Raw genomic sequence first — 20,183 nt, forward strand, 5'->3', positions numbered from 1 at the left:
GCCGCTGGGAGGCGGCATTGCGGAATTTGATCCCGCCTGAGGGGTGTTTGGTTCTTGATTTATTATTTATGCACTGATTTGTTCGATATGTAACTTCGCGGTCACCTGCTTGCACTGCGTAATTTGATCCCTCCCGATGGATGGGGTTGGCGAAATTAAATTTGATTGCTTTATCACTCCGATTTGTATACACGTCCGAATGCACCGGCTAATTAAACTCGAATGCGTTCCGGTCGGTAAAATTTTGTTTATTTATTTATTTATTTGTACTTGCCTCACAATATACAAATTCATGCAATGGCAGGCAAAGAAAGTCCTTCAATTAATAACTGTGGAAGTGTTCAAAGAACACCAAGTTGAAGCGAGGCAGGCCAAGTCCCAGTGGGGACGTAGAGCCATAAAGAAAAAGAAGAAGAAGAATGCTTGATTTTGATTTTTTCAGGCATTAGAAACTCAGTTGCATAAAGATATTAGTTCTGATATTTTACTAAATGTTCTCCATTATTTCTCAGAAGATTATTTTAGAAAACCGTGCATGGGATGCTTCATAAATTTATTCATGAATTTCCTCAGAAACCCTCGAGAGTTGCTCCACGAAGGATTAGTTTTGAAAACCTTTTATGAATCTCCTCAGAACTTCCTCCATGAACTCTTAAAAAACCTCGATCTTGCAGGGGATTTTTAGGAAATTTTGTCAGGAATGAATTCGGACATCTTCGGAAGGAGTTCTTTCCCTTTCTATTTTTTCCAAAGTTTATTAAGAAATTAATTTGAGAATACCTTTATGTAACATTCCTTGGATTCCTCCAAAATTGCGCAATGGATTTGCTCTAAAAGATCTTCCAGAAGTTTATTCTTAAATTTCCTAAAAGAAACTGTATTGCAAAAAATAAAGAAAATAATTATTACAAATAATTAGACACGTTGGGCGCCATGTTACAGAAATAAAAGAAAATAAATTATTATAGAAGGAATAACACATCACGATACACAGAACCTTACAAATGCACAAATAAAAACATCACAAATTTATACAGCACAACACAGAATTCTGTTATCCAGATGGATATCATCTTCCGATCACATGATGACGAGGTTTCATGTATTGGTTTGGGTCCTTCAGTCATCCTGGTATTGTATTTTAGTTGGTAGTTTGCCTTTTAGTTTATTAAAACCAATAGAACCAAACTATGAACACAGCAAAAAAATGCTTGGTTTCATCTAGGAAAACTAATCCTAATCGGGCATCCCGTTTCGAGTTTCATTACTAGAGTTCTATGACTTGAAGTCTGTGCCAGGAAGAGGTTTACGTCTCTAGTTCTCGAAATGGCCTAATGTTGGCAATCGAAATAGGATTGCACTTCATGGGCCTTTATTATGCCAGAACCTTATAAATGTTAATTAATACAAGGGGAATATTTACAAGTTAAAATTCAACATGTAGGGGGATTAGGGGCATAATGGACACCCGGGGCGAAATGGACACTCCTGTTTTTGCCGAAACCGTTCACTTTTATGTTAAACTTTTAATGTATAGGTGTAAAGGAACAAGTCATGGTAAACTCGTCTAAGATGGAGTATTATATCTGTGGTCTTGATCTCCGTAGGCAGATTACTTAACTGATCGATGTAATCAAAGAATTAGCATAAAATATGCAGGGGTATTCAATATGCCCCGTACCTTTCCTGCCAGCCCTAAAAACACAAGATTCAAAATATGTTGTTTCTTCACAATAAAGACATTCTACCTGCTGTAAATGATTAAATACGTACGAAACAAGCTAATGTTCGAAGCCAACTGATAATATGTTAAGTTTTTTTTCGATATACAGGTCTAACGTACTCATTTGCTCAGGGTGTCCATTATGCCCCTAATCCTCCTAACACAAAGAACACACGAATATTAAATTTTGAACACGTTAAATAACTATTCTGTCTTATTAATGTAACAAATATTTATACCCGTAACAACTTCTACGGATTTCTTCAGAAATCTATATATATAAAAATGCAGTGGCATACGTGGGACCGCGCATAACTTGCGAACGGATGGTCCGATTTGGGTCGTCTAAGTTTTGTTCTATTAGTTTTCACCCAAGGAAGGTTTATGAGGCAAAAAAAAACATGGGAAAATTGAGAGTTTTTGAAAATCGGGTTTTCATTCATTTTTAACGGGGACTTGGGCTTGGCTAGGGACTAGAAACGTCAAAAAACGCAGTAGGCAAGACAAAGTTTGCCGGGGACAACTAGTTTCTCAATATTTTTTTTTTCAGCCATCCGTTAATCCGAAATAAAATTCGGGAAATATTCCATGCTTTCAGCAATCCCTTCAGAAAATCAAAACATTGGATTCCCTTCACAATTTTCGTGAGCGATTTCAATTGAAAATTGTGCACGTTCCAGAAATTCTCCAAGGTTCGATTCATTAATTCTTCCTGGAACTTGTAAGATATTGCTGTGGAGGTTCCTTCAGAAATTCTTAATGAAATTCTTCCACAGATCTGTTCACGGATTCCTGTAAGGAATATTGTAAAGATTACTTCCAAAATTGCTCCGTATGTTCCTTCGGAATTTCCTATAGGAATTCGGTCTGACAATATACGACGTTTTTTTCAGAAACTTCTCCAGTGTTTTTTTTTTTTGAAAAATTCAATATATTTCCTCAAGCATAGCTATAGAAATTTCTCCAAGATTCTTATGAGGTAGATTTCCAAACCGCTGAGAAATTCTTTCAGAAATTTCCTCAGGGATTCTACAGAGAAATTCTCCAAAAATTGTTTTAAATATTTTTCACAAATTCTTCCAGTGGTTTTTCAGGAAATCCTCGAGAGATTAATGTGAGAATAGTTAGCAATTGCTCAAGGAATTCCATTGCAAATGCCCACAAGTAAGTTTTAAGGACTCTCTTTAGGGATTTATCCAAGGATCCCTTCAAAGATACTTGCAGAGATATCCACAGAGTTTTCTTCAGGACTTCCTCCAAATGTATTGCGCTAGAAATGTATCCGGTATTTCCTCTCAGAATAAGTCTAAGATTTTCTCAAATGATTGTCTGTGGAATTTAATCATGAATATTTTCTTTAAAATTCTACAGGATTCCTTTAGAAATTTCTCAAGAGTTTTTTTAGGGATTTTCTTCAGAAATACGCCCTCAGAATACGCCAGCAATACTTTCAGAAAGTCCTAAAAAAAACTTATAAAGTATTCTCCATGAATTTTGCTTAAAAAAATCTCAATATTTTTTTTCTGTTTATTCCACAAAAGGTTTCCAAAGAAGTTTTGACAGCTATTTCTCAAGAAAGTTCTTTATAAATACCTCTTGTGATTTCTTCAAGAACTTCCCTGGGATTTTATCAGATCTTCCTCTAAAAATTTTACTGAAATTCATTCAGGATTTCTTTCAGAATTTCCTACTCTGATTCCTTCACATATTCTTTCTGGGATTCGTTCAAAACCTTTTTTTATTATTTATTATTTTTCAATAAACGTTTTTTTTTATTATTTATTATTTTTTAATTCGTGAGGAGATAACTTCGGATTTTTTTTATTCAAATGAGACTTAAAAAAACTCTGTGGGAAGTATTCGTGATTCCGGCAACCTTCAGTGATCTCTGCTGGAACTATTTCAAATATTCTTCCAGGAAAACTCCATAAATTCCTACAAAAGTTGCATGAAAAAAATATAAGAGATCCAGAATGCATCTCTGAAAGAATTTTTTAAGATATCCCACGAGGATGGTCTGAATGAATCAATTAAAAACCTTCCGATGATACATTTGCAGATTCCCAGAAGATGAATGGAAGTTGCATGAAAGAATATAGAAAATTCCCGAAAAAACACTCGAAAGATTTTCTAAAGAAGGATTGTCTGAAGGAATCAATTAAAATCCTTCTAATGATACTCTTGGAGACTCCCAGAAGTGATTTGTCAGCATTTTCTGTAGGAGTTACTGGGCAAAATTCCGGAAGCAATTTCTGAAGTTATTTCTGGACGAGTTTCTGAATGAATGCCAGAGTGAGTATATTATATGAGAAAACTCGTTAATATAACTCCTTAATTCCTAGAATAAAGTTTTTCCCAAAAAAAAAAAATGCTTGAAAACCTTCTGGAGAGATTCTTAAGTGAAATTCTGAAGGAAACTCTGAACATAGCAGATAAAGCCAAGGTACTGAACGATTTTTTGAAAAAATCCCCCACAAAATTCTAAGGAGAGTAATTTTGAAGGAATCCTTGGAATAACTCATCATGCAGAAACAAAAAAATCCTGGAGAAATAAAAAAAACATCAGAAAATGAAATTTTTGAAGGAAGTTTTGAAAGAATGCTTGGACGAACTTAAGAACCGAATGCATTTATTCATGGAGGACTTTCTTGAAAAAAACATTTCAAAATCTTAAGGAAAAGAGTAACTTTTGCATACATTTTTGAGAGAATATTTGGAAAAGTTGCTGAAGCATGACCAGAAAAAACTCTAGAAGAATCTCAGAAGAATTTTCTAGAGGTGTTTCCAAGGGTGTTTCTATATAAATGGCTGAAGAGCCCCCGATTATATGGAGTAATACTTGAAGGAACCTCTGGAAAAAATATAATAATTATTTCTGAAGATTTTCTTGAGAATATGTCTGAATTGTTAAAAAAAAACCCTGGAAGAATTTCCGAAGAACTCTTCATAAAAAGTTTGATGATGTAAAGATGCATATTTGAGAAACGCTGAAAAAAATCTGAAGAAAACAAATATCGAAAATGTCTAGAGAAATTTCTTCAAGGATCCATGCTACATGGACAGAAATGTATTCTGAAGGGATACTTGAAGGGATTCTTGCTGTAATCATTCTATGAAATTCTGCAAAATGCTTTCTTCTGTGGAAAAAAATGAAGGAAAGAGATAAATCCTGAAGGAACACTACATTACTGGCAGTGTCCCTGGAAAAATCGTGAAGAAAATTCTAAAGAAGTACATGAGAAGGAATACAAATGTAATTATTCTTCAGAAAATTTCTTGATGCACTTATAAAAGGAATTCCTGCAAGTTTGCTCTTCCACGCTAATTCATAAAAAAAATCTTATAAAATTTATGGAGGGGTTTCTTGTAATTTTTCTTGACGCCAAATTTAAGTTATAAGTTATTCCTATGGGAACGTACCAGTAAAAGGGGCGCTAAAGTTTGAAAACCCCGAGTAACCAACTCTTATTTTACTATGACAGCACTATCAAATCAATTCGAGTTCGGGACATTGTTGTTTTCAATAGCAACCGCGTACGCGCTCTAAATATTGTGCAGCTTCCGTGATTTTAGTGATCGATTATTTTGAATAAGCCACTCTACGTCAAGTGGCTGGTGCTTACTATTCATTCCACTGAAAGCCCGACCACTATCGGTGAAGATTTGTGCACAAAACCGCGAAAATATTCTGCCCGCGTGCAGAAGAACACATCCACTGTAACTGTATTGTTCGACCAACACACAGTGCGCCGTTCATTAACGCCTTGCAACTGCCCGTGGCTGCCTGACCCGAGTGAGTGAAAGTGTTATACCGTGAACAAAAGAGCTTTTTAGGTATTCCATTGAAAGTTTTTGATCAAAGTGATTAAGGGTAAAAACACTATTTCTCGGCCGTTTCGCCGGCATGGAGTCGGTGAACGGTACCCCCCTCCGTCCAGGGGACCCAGGGGGCCCTGGAGGGGGCCGTGTCACGCCGAGTAATTGGAAAAATGGTGAATACCTAGGTGCTCGTATCCCAAGTTTTATGGATATGGACGGTACAGCAGGTCCCCTGCAGTACCTGAAAATGACAGCTAAGAACGGACCCATACCTCAAGACCCTTTTCTACTGCGTTTGTCGGTGGAGAAGTACATCGGCGCACCGATTGAAGGCGCTTTCAAAGAGAACCGAGGAATTTCCTATGTTCTGAAAGTTCGAAGTAGTTCGCAGTTCAATCGCCTGCTCCGGATGCAAAAATTGAACGACGGAACTGAAATCTCCATCACCGAGCACCCTCAACTCAATCAGCGAAAGTGTGTCGTGTCCAATGCCGACTCTACGGATTTGGATGACGGGTACCTCAAGGAACAACTCGCTAACCAAGGCGTAAAGGACATTCGACGAATTCGACGTCGCCAAGCGGATGGATCTTTCACAAATACGCCAACGATAATCCTCACCATTAGTGGTACCGTGGTTCCAGAACACATAGACTTCGGATGGTCCCGTTGTCGAACCCGTAATTATTATCCCCCGCCCATGCAGTGTTACCACTGCTGGCGCTTTGGGCATACTAACTCTGCCAATAAGTGTCCCGAGCCTTTCCGCATCTGCGGGAAATGCTGCAAAGTCCACCCAGAAGACAAGGTTTCAAAAACACCTGGGCCAAGTGAGTCTGTTACAAACCCTGCAGACTATGGAACCGCGCGTGAATCAGCCACTGTAGGCCCGATTCAGAAACGATCGGAATGCGTCGATCCACTCTTCTGCTGGAATTGCAACACGAGCGACCACGCAGCCTCCAGCAAAAAGTGCCCGATTTATGTGAAGGAGCTAGCTATTCAACATATTCGGGTAGACAACAACCTCTCGTATCCCCAGGCACGTCGCGAGTACGAAGCACGCAATGCAACGGACAAACATACCGACACTTTCGCTGGAACAGTCAACCAAAGCAAGGACGACGAAGTCGAAGGACTCAAGGCCACTGTGAAACAACTCCTCGAGGACTCCAAAAGAAAAGATGCAAGAAAAGCGGAGATGGAGCTCGCTCTTCAAAGTCGCAGCATCGTAAATCCCCGTCTTGATACGGTCCGTGAACACGGCACAATCGAAGAGTTGGTACGGCAAGTCGCTGCGCTCACAGCGACAGTAGAAAAACTTCAGAAAGATCTGCAAAACAGGGATGCAATCATCAAGCAGCTTAGAACCGAGAACCAAAATGACGCTATAACGACTCCCTTAGTAATGTCCATTGCCGAATCCGAAAAAGAGAATGCATTTTCTCTGTCTTCCAACGAGGACATTAGGGATATCAAGGAGTCCGTCTCTCAAAAAGTGTGTCTATGGATAGAAGAAATGGATAATGGATACAACAAACAGCAGAAAGGAGCCATCCCAAAAGAGAAGAAGCGAAAGTCCAAGAAAGCAAATAAGCCCCAAACCACCGAGAATGACAAAAGTGACGCAAGTTTGAGATCGACCCTCTCTCACGATTCGCGAAACACCGAACAATCTATTCCCCCCAAAAGGACTCACAATACCGAATCCAGTGGAAACTCAACCGACACTTCCATTAAAGCCAAGAGGACCTCTAAAATTCACAAGGCTGATGGAGATGTCATAGTCGATTAAGCTCCTTTTCGTTACGCTCAGTCCTCCCATCCGGCCGAAGGTATTCTGTGAACATCACCAAATACCTATATCTTCAAACAAACCATCGATTACGATGAGAAAATCAGCAGGGAGTCGACTGAGCCTCAGCACAACACTCTACCCACCAATCAACATACAGCGGAGGCCTCGGGTAGTCGAGGCCCCGTCAGTGCGGAAGATACACCCCAACCGGAACTGGCGGACAACCCCCGACGCTCGAGCTCACCTCCTGCTGTCGGGACGCACAAAGGTTTTGTGTGGTGTGTGATGCACGTGCTCAGAACAATGCCTCTATCTGCTAACGGACAGTACGCAACACCTTCCGAGTAACGCTTAACGCCCAACTGTCAATGCGCGGCCGACCAGCGCATGGTTGGCCATGACTCGTCCACTTTCTTCGGTCGACCGTCGGACGCATCAGACGTGCGGCACTGAGCACAGCGATTCCCCCGCGAGTAGCAATCGGAATTCCACAGGTTTAACCACCTGTACCCCGAAATTCCCAGAGGACGATTAGGACAGTCAAGGCCCCGTCGGTGCGGAAGTCAAGGCCGTACCGGAACCGGCGGACAACCCTTGTCTTCCTGCTCGGTCTGGAAGAGGGACGCACAAGGGTTCTACCCATCCCCCTTTGGACGCCGAGGGAATGAAGAAACCTAAACTTTTACTATTGGAACCTCCGGTTGCATCGAAGAAAACGCTGGACAGTACAGCGAAGAACAAAGAGGAATTTGAGATAAGCACCAGGAGATATCCCACCAGAAATCGATCGGCACCAGACCGATACCGCTCCGTTTGCACCACCAAGAATTTGAACAGTTTCCCAAGAGCGCTCACCGAGGCAGAAGCGACAAATGCTGATGGATATGGCCGGATGTTAAGTATACGTTACGCCAGAATCTCCATTCCAAAAGCTGGTACCTCATACCAACGATTACAAGGATCGACATCCGCCCAACAAAAACGAGTAACTTGTCCAACAAAGGATATTTCTGGGCACCCCAGATCACACAGTCTGGGCGGTAAGTCCCACCACACTTTCCATCAAAATAACGATCAACCCCATATTTGTACTGTCGGGACATCTCTGTCTTTGGCGGGTGGCTTGTTGGCACCTTCCACTGGTGGAACTCTGTTTCGTTCAGCTTCGTCAGATCCTAGCGCACGTAGCTCTGGGTTCAAGAACGCTCCTGCTCTCGGCCAATCAATCTTCGCGGTGCAATGGAACATGAATGGCTACATTAACAACCTCCCGGACCTAGAGATGCTAGTGGACCAGTTCCACCCTGTGGTAATCGCACTACAGGAGATTCACCGTACAAATACCACAGTAATGGACAATACCCTCCGCCGTCAGTACCGTTGGTACACAAAAAGTGGAGCCAACATATACCAGTCCGCTGCCATCGGCGTAAGCGCTGAAATCCCAGCAGACCCAATCACCATCGACTCGGATTTACCCATTGTCGGAGTTCGTCTCCCATGGCCTTTCCCCGTATCAGTAGTGTCACTCTACCTTCCCAACGGGAAAATTGTCAACTTGAAGAAGAGCTTAGATGAAGTATTCAGGAAGATACCACATCCGTTGATTATTCTGGGGGATGTGAACGGTCATCATAAGGCGTGGGGCAGTCCCCACAATAACACCCGCGGATCCATAATCACCAGGTTGGCCAATCAGTTAGATCTTGTCATTCTCAACGACGGTTCAAACACTTTCTCCCGTGGGAGATCAGAAACGGTGGTCGATGTCTCGCTGGCCTCGGTAGCCATCACACATCGTCTACTGTGGTCGGCCGAATCGGACTTCCGTGGAAGTGACCATACACCAATCTTCCTCAAACTCAACAGCAGTGCTGCACCAGAAACTAGTCGTCGTCCCCGATGGCTATTTGACAAGGCCGATTGGTCGACCTACCGATGGGCGCTCGAAGCAAAACTTGAATCCTCTCCACCGGAGTCTATCCAGAACTTCGTCACCCAGGTCAACTCTATTGCTTCCGACACTATTCCGAAGACCAAGCCCAATCCTGGCCGCCGAGCACTTCCTTGGTGGAGTAACGAAACCCGTAAATGTGTCAAATTACGAAGAAAAACGCTGAGAGTTGTCCAGAAACTACAGCAAAAATTACCGTCCAACTACCCCAATCTTCTTCAAGCTATGAAGCGGTATCACACTGCCCGCAACACGTGTAGGCAGGTTATACGAGAAGCCAAAGAAAAGTCGTTAACAGAATTTCTAGATGGAATCAATGAGAACGAGTCTGCAATCAATCTCTGGCGAAGAATCAATTGCTTCCAGGGCAAGAGAAGATCGCGTGGGATGGCCCTTAAGGTTGACGGATGCTTGTCACGCGATCCAACGGTAATCGCAAATGCGCTGGCGGATTATTTTCATGATATTTCCTCCTATCAACGCTATCCAAACGCTTTCCGAACAGCTAACCTGTCTCCAGATGTCACGATCAGACAGTTTGTAGTCCCTGCAGATCGTGGTCAGGACTTTAACCTTCCGTTTACCTTCGATGAGCTCGTTTTCGCTCTCAAAAAGGTAAAGGGGAAGTCAGCTGGACCTGATGACATTGGATACCCGATGTTAAAGAACCTACCTCTGAACGAAAAACTGGCTCTTCTTGATCTGCTTAATCAACAATGGACCTCCGGGTCCCTCCCGGAATCCTGGAAGCATAGTTTCATAATAGCCATCCCTAAAAACATCGGACCTGCCTCTGACGCCAGCAGCTATCGTCCCATTGCCCTTACGAGCTGTGTTGTTAAGGTGATGGAAAGAATTGTGAACCGTCGCTTGATAGGTTTTCTCGAAGAGAATCAACTCCTGGACAATCGGCAACATGCGTTTCGTTCCGGTTTCGGGACGGGAACTTATCTGGCTTCTCTCGGCCAAATACTTGATGACGCTTTAAAGGAAGGAGCATCACTTGACCTGGCCAAGGCATATAACCGAACATGGACACCCAGTATTCTCCAAAAGCTGGTAAGTTGGGGAATCTATGGAAATATGCTGGCGTTTGTAAGGAACTTCTTGGAAGAACGAACTTTCCAAGTCCTCGTGGGAAACCATCGCTCCAAAATCGTCAAAGAAGAGACAGGCGTTCCACAGGGCTCCGTTTTGGCAGTCACCCTATTCCTCGTGGCCATGGGTGAAGTATTCTTGGTGCTACCGAAAGGAGTCTTTATTTTGGTATATGCCGATGATATCCTTCTGCTGGTGAGAGGAAAACACCCCAAAAGCATCCGTCGTAAGCTCCAGGCGGCAGTCTCCGCTGTAGCTAGATGGGCAACCGAGGCTGGCTTTGACATGGCGGCAGACAAATGTGTTCGTGTCCACGTATGTGACTCCAGACATCGTCCACCTGGTAAAATTAACATTCGTGGTACCCCAATTCCAACTCGAAATTTCGTGAAAATACTAGGTATCACGATCGATAGAAACCTCTCCTTCCGTGCCCACTTCTCGGCAGTCAAATCCGCTTGCCGAACAAGGATCAGTATGATCAAAAGTATCTCGGGCAAGCGTACCCGGAGCGAACGGGCAACCCGCAAGCGTGTAGCTGATGCTGTAGTCAATAGCCGGCTGCTTTACGGGATAGAAATCTCCGGAAGATCTTTCGACGACCTCATTAAGATACTATCGCCCACGTACAATAACTGTGTCCGTATCCTGTCCGGTCTACTTCCATCAACTCCCGCAACATCGGCATGCGTGGAGGCAGGAATCCTTCCTTTTCGACACAAGGCAACCATGACACTGTGTTGTCGCGCAATTGGCTACTTGGAGAGAACTAGAGGTAGAGGGCAGGACTGTTTCCTCTCGAAGCAGGCAAACCGTGCCCTTAGAGAAGCGGTCAACACCACGCTTCCCCCGGTGGCTGAAGTTCACCGTGTTGGACCGAGAAGCTGGTCGGCCAAAGCGCCCACTATAGACAAAACAATCAAAAATCATTTTCTGTCCAGTCCGTCTCTGCGAACGATTGTCTAAAACCTACCCGAATGCTGATGTGTACTATACAGACGGTTCAAAACTGTCCAACCGTGTTGGAGTCGGAGTGTTTGGCCCCGACACTGAGATAGCATTCCGTCTACCAAACAAATGCACCGTTTTCTCCGCAGAAGCAGCAGCAATACCTCTCGCTGCAAAGAAACCGTCTGATAAAAGAAAATTGATTGTTAGTGACTCAGCTAGTGCGATTGCCGCTATCTGCTCCGATACGAATAAACATCCTTTCATTCAGGCCATTCAGGATCTCTTTGCTGATTCGGAAAACCCGCCGACACTAATGTGAGTCGCTGGCCATTGTGGTATCCCGGGTAACGAACGTGCTGATAGGTTGGCAGCCATGGGCCGCCAAGAAATTTTTCTGACTTCAAAAGTACCTGGAGCAGTGTTGCAATTTTTCGACAGGCCTTTATGATAGCGATATTTTGCTTTTTTCATTTTCTCCGTTTTGGTTTTCCTGTCAAAGTTGCTTTCCGATCAGCAACACGGGAGCGAAATGAAATAGGTACTCACACTCGCACGCAGCGTGCTGAAAGCGAGAGCTGACAGCGCTAAATTTCCATTCAATTTTCTGTAGTTGAGTGTTTTCACCCGTGCTAACGTATAGGGCACTCACTCTCACAAGCCACCGCTTGAGACGAATGGCCTTTCAGCATGAGTAGTGTGTGGATGATTGGAAATTGATCGTGTTGGGTCGCTCACGAATGGAGCTCTCGGACTCTGTCAGTTCTCACATCGAGGAACTGAAAACGACCGCCGCAGTCATTCATTTTCGGCTGAAAAACAGGCACTGAGACAGATATTTTGCAGGACTGACCTGGAGACGATGCCAAGACCTGGGTGAAAGCAATTATCAGAAACGGTTGGGCTTCAGAGTGGCACAGGGATCGGACACTCTTCCTGAGAAAAATAAAGGCTGATACAACCCCTTGGACTGACACAGCTTGCTGGCGGGAACAGAAAGTCCTTTCTCGACTCCGGACTGGACACTCGCGGCTGTCCCACAACATGAATGGAGACGGTAGCTTTCGGAAAATATGCGACATCTGCAATGTTCACAATACGACTGAGCACGTGATAAGTAACTGCCCGAAATATGAACTACTGCGAAATCAGCACGACATCTCTTCGACCAACCGGGCTCTACAAAATGATCCAGTCTACGAGAGAGCACTCATAAATTTCCTTCGGGAAGCCGGTCTTTTTCCGGAAATCTGAAATTGTCAACATACGTTTCCAGTGGATCTACAAAAATAATTTGGAATAACGGCTTCGACCCACGCTACAAAAAGGAACTGATTAGGAATAAGATGTAAATGACTTCCCCCTCAGATGATGATGATCACCAACGCGAACCACGGACACGAAGAGGATAAACACCAACAATCAGGCAGTTTGACAGAATAATTGACTTGAAACTAAACTCTGTAAATCTATTTGCTAACTGGCTATGCCCTTAGGGCACCTCCAGATATGAGTTTTCCGAGATGAACCAGCCCAGGGCTGAAAATATCGTAAATAAAGATAATAATAATAACACTATCAAATAGTCCTTCGCTAATAATTTGAGCAAAGTATCTAAAATGATGATAGTTTCTCTTGCTAAGAAGAAGCACCCGAAGCAGTTTCTACCCAAGGACATAGTTCCGACTTGAAAACACCAAAGCAATTCCTTTGAACTGTTTCCAAACTACACAGCAGCGTGGTCATTTCCAAATGTAAACTTTACAAGCAATGTGTACCGTAAGGTGATTAACCCAGATAAGCTGTCTTTCATTCTCCTGGAGCAATCAACCGACGACCGCAAGTGCTATTATGCTCCATTAGAAATTTCAACAATGCTGCACCAATTGCAATAGCAGCAGCAGCACCATTGTGCTGCATAATATCCTGCACCTTATCGACACAAACCCACACTTTCTCCGAAATTACACCTGGAAGATTCGTACGCGCCACACTTCCACTCGAGCGCGCGCTTATGACTACTCTATGATACCTACGTCGTCGTCGGCCAGGCAAAAGACACCGCACGGGATAATCGTATATAATCGCATAATCACTTCCTGTAACTGGAGCCACTCCTGGGCACTTCATTCACTTCACCCCCACACACACGACGAGGCAAGAGAGCGGAAACGGAAAAGACAGTCTGTTACTGGCCGGCCGTCATCCTGTCGTGCCTTCTCGTCGTTTCGTGGTATCTATTTTGTACAGGGCCAATGAATGGACACAACGCCCGCAACCTCGACCACCTCGTCTCGTAAACGAACTCGAAGAAGGACCTGGCGGCACGTTGATGAACAACGCGTTGTGTGATGAGCTCTACGAACGTGTAATCACAGTTATTAGTGATATATTATTTTAATGGAATGCAAATTTATGCACCACACAGAATGTCGTCCGTCCGTCGCTGCTGTCGTATGTTGTATGATGACGGTGGCTTTCTAGGAGGGCTTGAGATCTCTCGTCTTGAGGCTTTACGAAGCAGCATACGGTAAACACATAAGGCACATAGTCTGTAATCAAGGTGACAGATACCAAAATATAATGGGTATACGGAGTCTTTAGTAGAAGACATTTTACAAAAATACACATATGAGAGAGTGGCGTAGCTAAGGGAGTGGGTGCAGAGGCAGGCCCGTGCGCAGAAGGGGGGGGGGGTTGCCTCCCCCTCTGCGCATGGCCTTATGCAGAGAGTACAGTCCGCACAGTCTCGATGAGTGCTCAACGTGTTAAATTTGTTAATACACCAAAACCTCCATTTAGGTAATGAGTCGGGACTGCCTAAATAGAATTTTTACCCAAATGGATTCATTATCTAAATGGATTCAGTTTATTATTTACCTAAATGGAGTAGAAGGTTGCAAATTAGTTTAAGAAAGGAGAGTTACTTGGAGATTTAAAGGGGGTCATGCGGAGTTTCAGATGGCTTTCAAGGAGTTTCAGGAGGGGGTGCACTATGGGGAAAGTGGTAGCCAAAAATCGAAAAATTTACTTGCTTTGAATGACATGTCTTATACACCACTTGAGAGCCAGATGGTTCAAACCTAGATTCCCAAAATTGCAGCCCTCTGTGATGGAAACTCATTGCGCCACAGATATCAGACTAAGAAAAATAGTGAAAATTAAAGAAAAAATGCATTTTAAACAAATGCAATTTTCTCAGTGAAAAAACGGTTTAACTTAAGAATTTAATCCACCGTTGGAAATGTTATTGATTGAACTTTATAATGGGTGTGTTGTTGGGGTTACACGGTTTATTAAAATTAGTAAAAAATGGGTAATTATTGACAATAACAACATTTTTTCCTAAGTTTGTCTATATCTAACAAGCAGGGTCGAGCAGTCTCAAGGGACCGCCTCCACAGTTTAGTTTGGGATCTATGCTATCTGCGGAACGCAAATCCAGCTGCGGATAGCTGCGGATGAGCGTCATTTTGACACAAGCCCGAAAATTGGATTTTTTTAAATTATTTTTTATGTTAATTACGATTATTGATTATGCGAGAACATACAAAAAAAATCGTACAATTTAAACAGTGATTCAAAGATGGAACTGTTAATTGTCAAATTAGGTCTTAAAAATCTTACACACTTACTTATTCTTATGTTAAAAATGGGTAAAGCTTGACCGAAAATTATCGTTCCATACATAAACTGTATCAACCCATTAGGACTGAAATGTTTCTTTTGTTCACGAAAATCTTGTTTATATTATCAATACATATTTACCATTAGGGGAAGAAACACCACATCTTATATATTAATTTTACTAAAAACTACCTACTTGTATATAAAAGACGAGGACAATATTTTCAATTTCAATTAATAAGTTTGTTTTCAACTTAAACGCTAGCAACGTGAATATCGCACAGTAGTTATTTTAACGAAACAAATCTGAAAATAACTGTTTGTGGTAATATGGAACATAGGAGCATCAAGTTACCACAGACAAACAGACGTACCACTTGGAAAAAAATGCGATAAAAATCTTCGTTAAATATGGTGAATTTGATTGGCCATGTTCTTAAAAATCGTGAAAGTGAATCTAAAATATTGACAATTCTCAAAAATTGATATGGAATAATGCTACCTGAACAGAAAAATGAGTAGGTATTGCTTGTGAAATTGAAGTTTCAAGAGACAGTTGATTAATAAAATTTAGGATGGAAATTTATCTATGAAAATTATGTTCTATTTAGCAGTATATTCATTCCTGCAGTATAAAAAGTGGAGACTAATCATCAACTTGGTTAATGATGTTGGTTGATATGTGTACAGTAAAATAATAGAAGTATAATTAAAAATTATCCTTTCGACGAGTTTAAACAAATATTATAGTAGAGGGGGGGGGGGCGTGTTGCTGAGAAGTTGGAGGGTATGGGCTCTTCATAGATAAACAATGGACGGAGGGGGGGTGTTTAGGGGGCATATCTCAACATTGCATCCCCCTTCCCCGGCACCCTCTAACACCACTCACTACTTCTTATACCTAATCTTTAGTGCTCCAGATGATCCGAACACAATAAAATTCCAATTAGGTAACGTTACCTAAATGGAGGGACCTAAATAGATTTTACCTAAATGGAACCTACCAAAATGGAGGTTTGAGTGTATCTTGGTTACTGTGGATTGATGCAGCAAGCTGGGAGCCAATCGTGCAGAAAAATCTTGTACTCAGTCTAAAGGACATCAATCGAAATCGGATTCTCAAAGCCAATCCCGGATGAATAACACCTAAACAAATCCACAAACACCTTCCGTCCAAAACATTTCTCTGCCACATACACGACAGTCCCTTCCCACAAATACATCGACTACTCCTCACTACACTGATACTTCACGCAACACTCGCAGTCAGCAAACTACTACACTTCCGTCAACCGCGCTCGTGATGCTCGCTGATGGCTTCGGAAACACAGTCATAGCTCGTGCGTTTCTCGCAGAGCCGGAGAACGGTGAAATACTACGTACTGCCTTGGATAACGTTGAATCTGCCGCAGCAAGACTTCGATATCAATACATGGAAACTGCCGTCCGACATCTGTTTCGTTGATCCAGGCTTCCATGAGTTCAGTGCTGTAGATACAATAACTGGCGTGTTCATCTTCTGCGATTTGCTGATGGGAGAGCAGAAAAAGTTCTCGGAATCTGGTCCGATATTGTGTAACACAAAACTCAGATGGATAGTAGCCGAAGAGATTCCAGAAACTCCTGTCAGAACCTTCAGTGCAGTACAGTCAGCTAGCACGATTCTGGGATCTGGAATCCTGTATAACAAAGAGCTGTCTTTCCATCGAGGAGTCTACGTGTGAGTCGATCTTTGAGGGTTGTTAACGTTAATCAACGATTAACGCCGTTAACGTTAATTTTCATTCATATCAACGTCAACGGCGGTGCGTTGATTTTCTCGGCAATCAACGTTAACGTTAACGGGTTGCGTTGATTCAACGTCAATGGATGCCGTTGATCGAATCGTTAATTACCTTGTGATTTATTTTGATGCATTTTCCTCGGTCCCATAAAACGCGGTAAACGCGTGGATATTTAGTAAGGCCATGGAACCTGTCCATAAACTACGTAGTTTGTGGGGAAGGGGTCTGGCTAAAGTCTACGCTCCATATAAATTTTGGGGAGATTTCCGAAAATAAGTCTACGTAGTTTATGGACAGCGCCAGGCTGAGGATGACGGATTCGATTCCCGATTGGTCCAAGCACTTATCGTAATGGAAATTTTCTTGGCTCCCTTGGGCATGTAGTATCTTCATGCCTGCCAGTGAGATATTTTTACAATTCTATTGAACTAATTTTTTTTTAAACCAGAAGGCATTACGTGCTTTGTAAGGTTTGCAATCAATATTTAAGTTTCTATTGGGATTCCATTTACTCGACCGTCTTTTTAGTCGAACAAACTATCGATGGGGTCGCATCAGAAACTCAACAGGAGAGCAGTATTCAGATTTCACTAAGATCCTACGTACAAACTAATTATTGATGTTACACAGGCAATCATTGCATTGCATTGTCGTCACTTAACCCGTGGCCACGTGTCGGCGTAGTTGACAATCGATCACAGCAGGCGTGCGTATATCATACGTCAGTGTCATCATCGTGTGAAGCCATTCTTTCCAATTCTGCGAAGGAGTAGATTTGATCTGTTCTAAAAACAAGAGACTCCTAACAAGATCCGTTTGAAATATGAAATTTTGTGAATTACGGAAGAGTTTCCATATTGTGTAGAATTCAAGACTGAAGAAGATATTATTATTCAAGAAAATTCAAGAAACGAAATGTTACATGACTCCAGTAGTAACTTCAAGGTAACATCCTAAATGCATAATGGAAAACCTCTGCATCACGTTTGATGTTGCTGAACTTTTTTGATAAGTTAGGGGACATCTTTGGAAAAATAACAAGCGTATGCAATTATTTTTCTTTTCTAAGGGTGGATCAATCTTCACGGTCTGATTTTTGAGCGGGCCGATGTTCCGGTATACCTATGCTAAATCTTCATCTAAAATAAGACCTCGACGATCGATTTCAGTCTTGGCCGAACATAGAACGAAAAACCTGCGGAAACTGGCAAATCCCCCATTTTCCCCATTGAAAGGTTTTTTTTTCATTTCAATTTTCCTTTAAATTGATTTATGGGATATCTTTTATGCTTTTTAAATGACTAAACCCGCTATAATTTCACGAAATGACTCGTTACCCATGATATGGCGCCCATATTAGTGGACTAATAACTCTTCGCGCACTAGGCACGGTTCCAATACGTCGCTTAAAGAGTTGCCACATATAATGTTGGGTTAGCTAATGGAACACGGGAGCTGTGGTTTTGGTCTAAATGGATGCTTAAATTGACAAATCCTTCCAAGTCAATTTAAAGGAACAAATGTTGAATATAATCCAGCATTTGTATTTATTCCAATTTTATCTTGACATATGGCCTTGCATATGGCAGAAGGCTTAAGAAGGCCGAACATAAACCATATTTGGGGAAATTACAATTTTAACGCAAAATTAACGGACTCGTTGACGTTAAATCAACGCTGTGCGTTAACGTTAACGTTGATCAACGCGCCTGAAAAATCAACGAATAATTCGTTGATCGTTACAATTAACGTTAACGAATTAACGAAACGGCGTTAATCGTTGATTAACGTTAACAACCCTGCTCTGAGAGATCCTGATGGCAAGTTTCGGGTAGTGTTACCGAAGAAGGAGTATGCGTTGAAGCAGTTAGGCGAGTGCAAGGCTATTGCTACCAAGCGGTTCATGGGACTAGAACGTCACTTGAATGCGAACCCGGAAATGGAGGCTCTGTACACAGAATTCATCCACGAGTACCTGCTGATGCGAGTACATGCGAGAAGTTTGTGACGACGAGGAAGAGCCGAAACACAGTTACTATTTGCCGCATCTTGCAGTCCTGAAACCTGATAGCACCACGACGAAACTCAGAGTAGTGTTCGATGCAGCTTGTGCGACAGATACCGAAGTTTCCCTGAACGGTACTCTGATGGTGGGATCGGTGGTACAGAGCGATCTGCTCTCTATTATGATTCGTTTTCGACTCCAACAGCAAGCGATCGTCGCTGATGTGGAGAAGATGTACCACATGATCAACGTAGTCCAAGAGGATCAACCGCTGCAGAAGATTCTTTGGCGAGAGTCCGTAGATATGCAACTCCGAGCGTACCAGCTGACGAGCGTGACCTACGGTACTTCTGCGGTACCATATCTGGCAACAAGAGTTGCGCTTGAAGAGTTGCGCAGAGAAGCGAGAGCAAACGAATCCACTCGCAGCCAAATGTCATCAAGAAGGATTTCTTCGTTGAAGACATGCTATCATGAGCGAAGTCTGTGAAAGAAAGAATACGACTGTGCAATGCTGCGTCCTGTCTTTACTTGGTTCTTCTGGTTTCTACCTCCGAAAGTGGCATTCCAATCAGTCAGCGATTCTGAAGAGCATTCTACGTCACCTGCGTGACGAGCGAGAGCTGCTGGACATTGACGTGACAGCTAAACTAAAGACCCTTGGTTTAACCTAAGAACCGGTGACAGATTTGTACTGGTTCAAAACACCTCGCCGGAGACCGAAGTTTCCAATGGCACAGGGTTTCGTACTGTCTGATTCCGCGCGTTTATTCGATCCGTATGGTCTTGTAGAGCCAGTGATCGTGCAGGCGAAGATGTTTCTCCAGCAACTTTGGAAACGGAAGTATTCTTGGGACAAACCGCTGATAGCAGATTTGCAATCACAGTGGCTTGAATTCAAAACAATCTTGGATCGAATCGATGAGCTTTCCGTACCTCGTTGGATCGCATTCAGCAATAATGTGATATCATGCAAACTACACGGATTCTGTGACGCCTCGGAAAAAGCATACGCAGCAGCGATATACCTTACTGACGTTGCGTTGCACAACACAGGAAGGTTACAATTCGTCTTAAACATAGTGTCTACGATCCAGCATATAACTTGAGATGGCGTTTGGAACCTAGTGCCTGGTGTTGAGAACCCAGCGGACGTAATTTCTCGAGGGGTGTAACATCGCTGCAGCTTGTCGAATGTTCAGTCTGGTGAAATGAAACAACGTGGCTCCAAGTAGACCCGAGTGTTTGGCCAAAGATGAATAACAGTCCAGAACAACAGTATGATTCAGTAACTTTGGAGGAAAAACCACTAGTGACAGCAGCGCTGCAGATGCTACCGCCCAGTGAAATCTTCATCCGCTGTTCGTCATTGCCGAAGCTAGTCCGATCCACCGCCTGCATTCTTCGTTTTGCCAACAACTGCAAAA

The 20,183-nt window shown here is 42.7% G+C and overlaps 1 protein-coding gene across 1 annotated transcript; it reads left to right on the forward strand.

The window, feature by feature from the left end:
- Positions 1-12,384: 12,384 nt before the first annotated feature.
- Positions 12,385-19,430, forward strand: LOC134290272 (uncharacterized). Its single transcript, XM_062857371.1, has 5 exons — positions 12,385-12,457; positions 18,563-18,751; positions 18,807-18,913; positions 18,962-19,111; positions 19,317-19,430. Exons 1-5 carry the CDS (start codon positions 12,385-12,387, stop codon positions 19,428-19,430), a joined length of 633 nt encoding a protein of 210 aa, XP_062713355.1.
- The last annotated feature ends 753 nt before the right edge of the window (positions 19,431-20,183 follow it).

This window comes from Aedes albopictus, chromosome 3 (genome assembly GCF_035046485.1).
Source record: "Aedes albopictus strain Foshan chromosome 3, AalbF5, whole genome shotgun sequence".
NCBI classification, from domain to species: domain Eukaryota; kingdom Metazoa; phylum Arthropoda; class Insecta; order Diptera; family Culicidae; genus Aedes; species Aedes albopictus.

Excerpts from the sequence above, each read along its gene's own strand:
- LOC134290272 (XM_062857371.1), top strand. The coding sequence starts at position 12,385 with ATGAATGGAGACGGTAGCTTTCGGAAAATATGCGACATCTGCAATGTT. Across the intron at positions 18,752-18,806 it reads GATGCGAGTACATGCGAGAA|TCCTGAAACCTGATAGCACC; the intron begins GTTTGTGACGAC and ends CGCATCTTGCAG. Across the intron at positions 18,914-18,961 it reads CTCTGATGGTGGGATCGGTG|CAAGCGATCGTCGCTGATGT; the intron begins GTACAGAGCGAT and ends CGACTCCAACAG.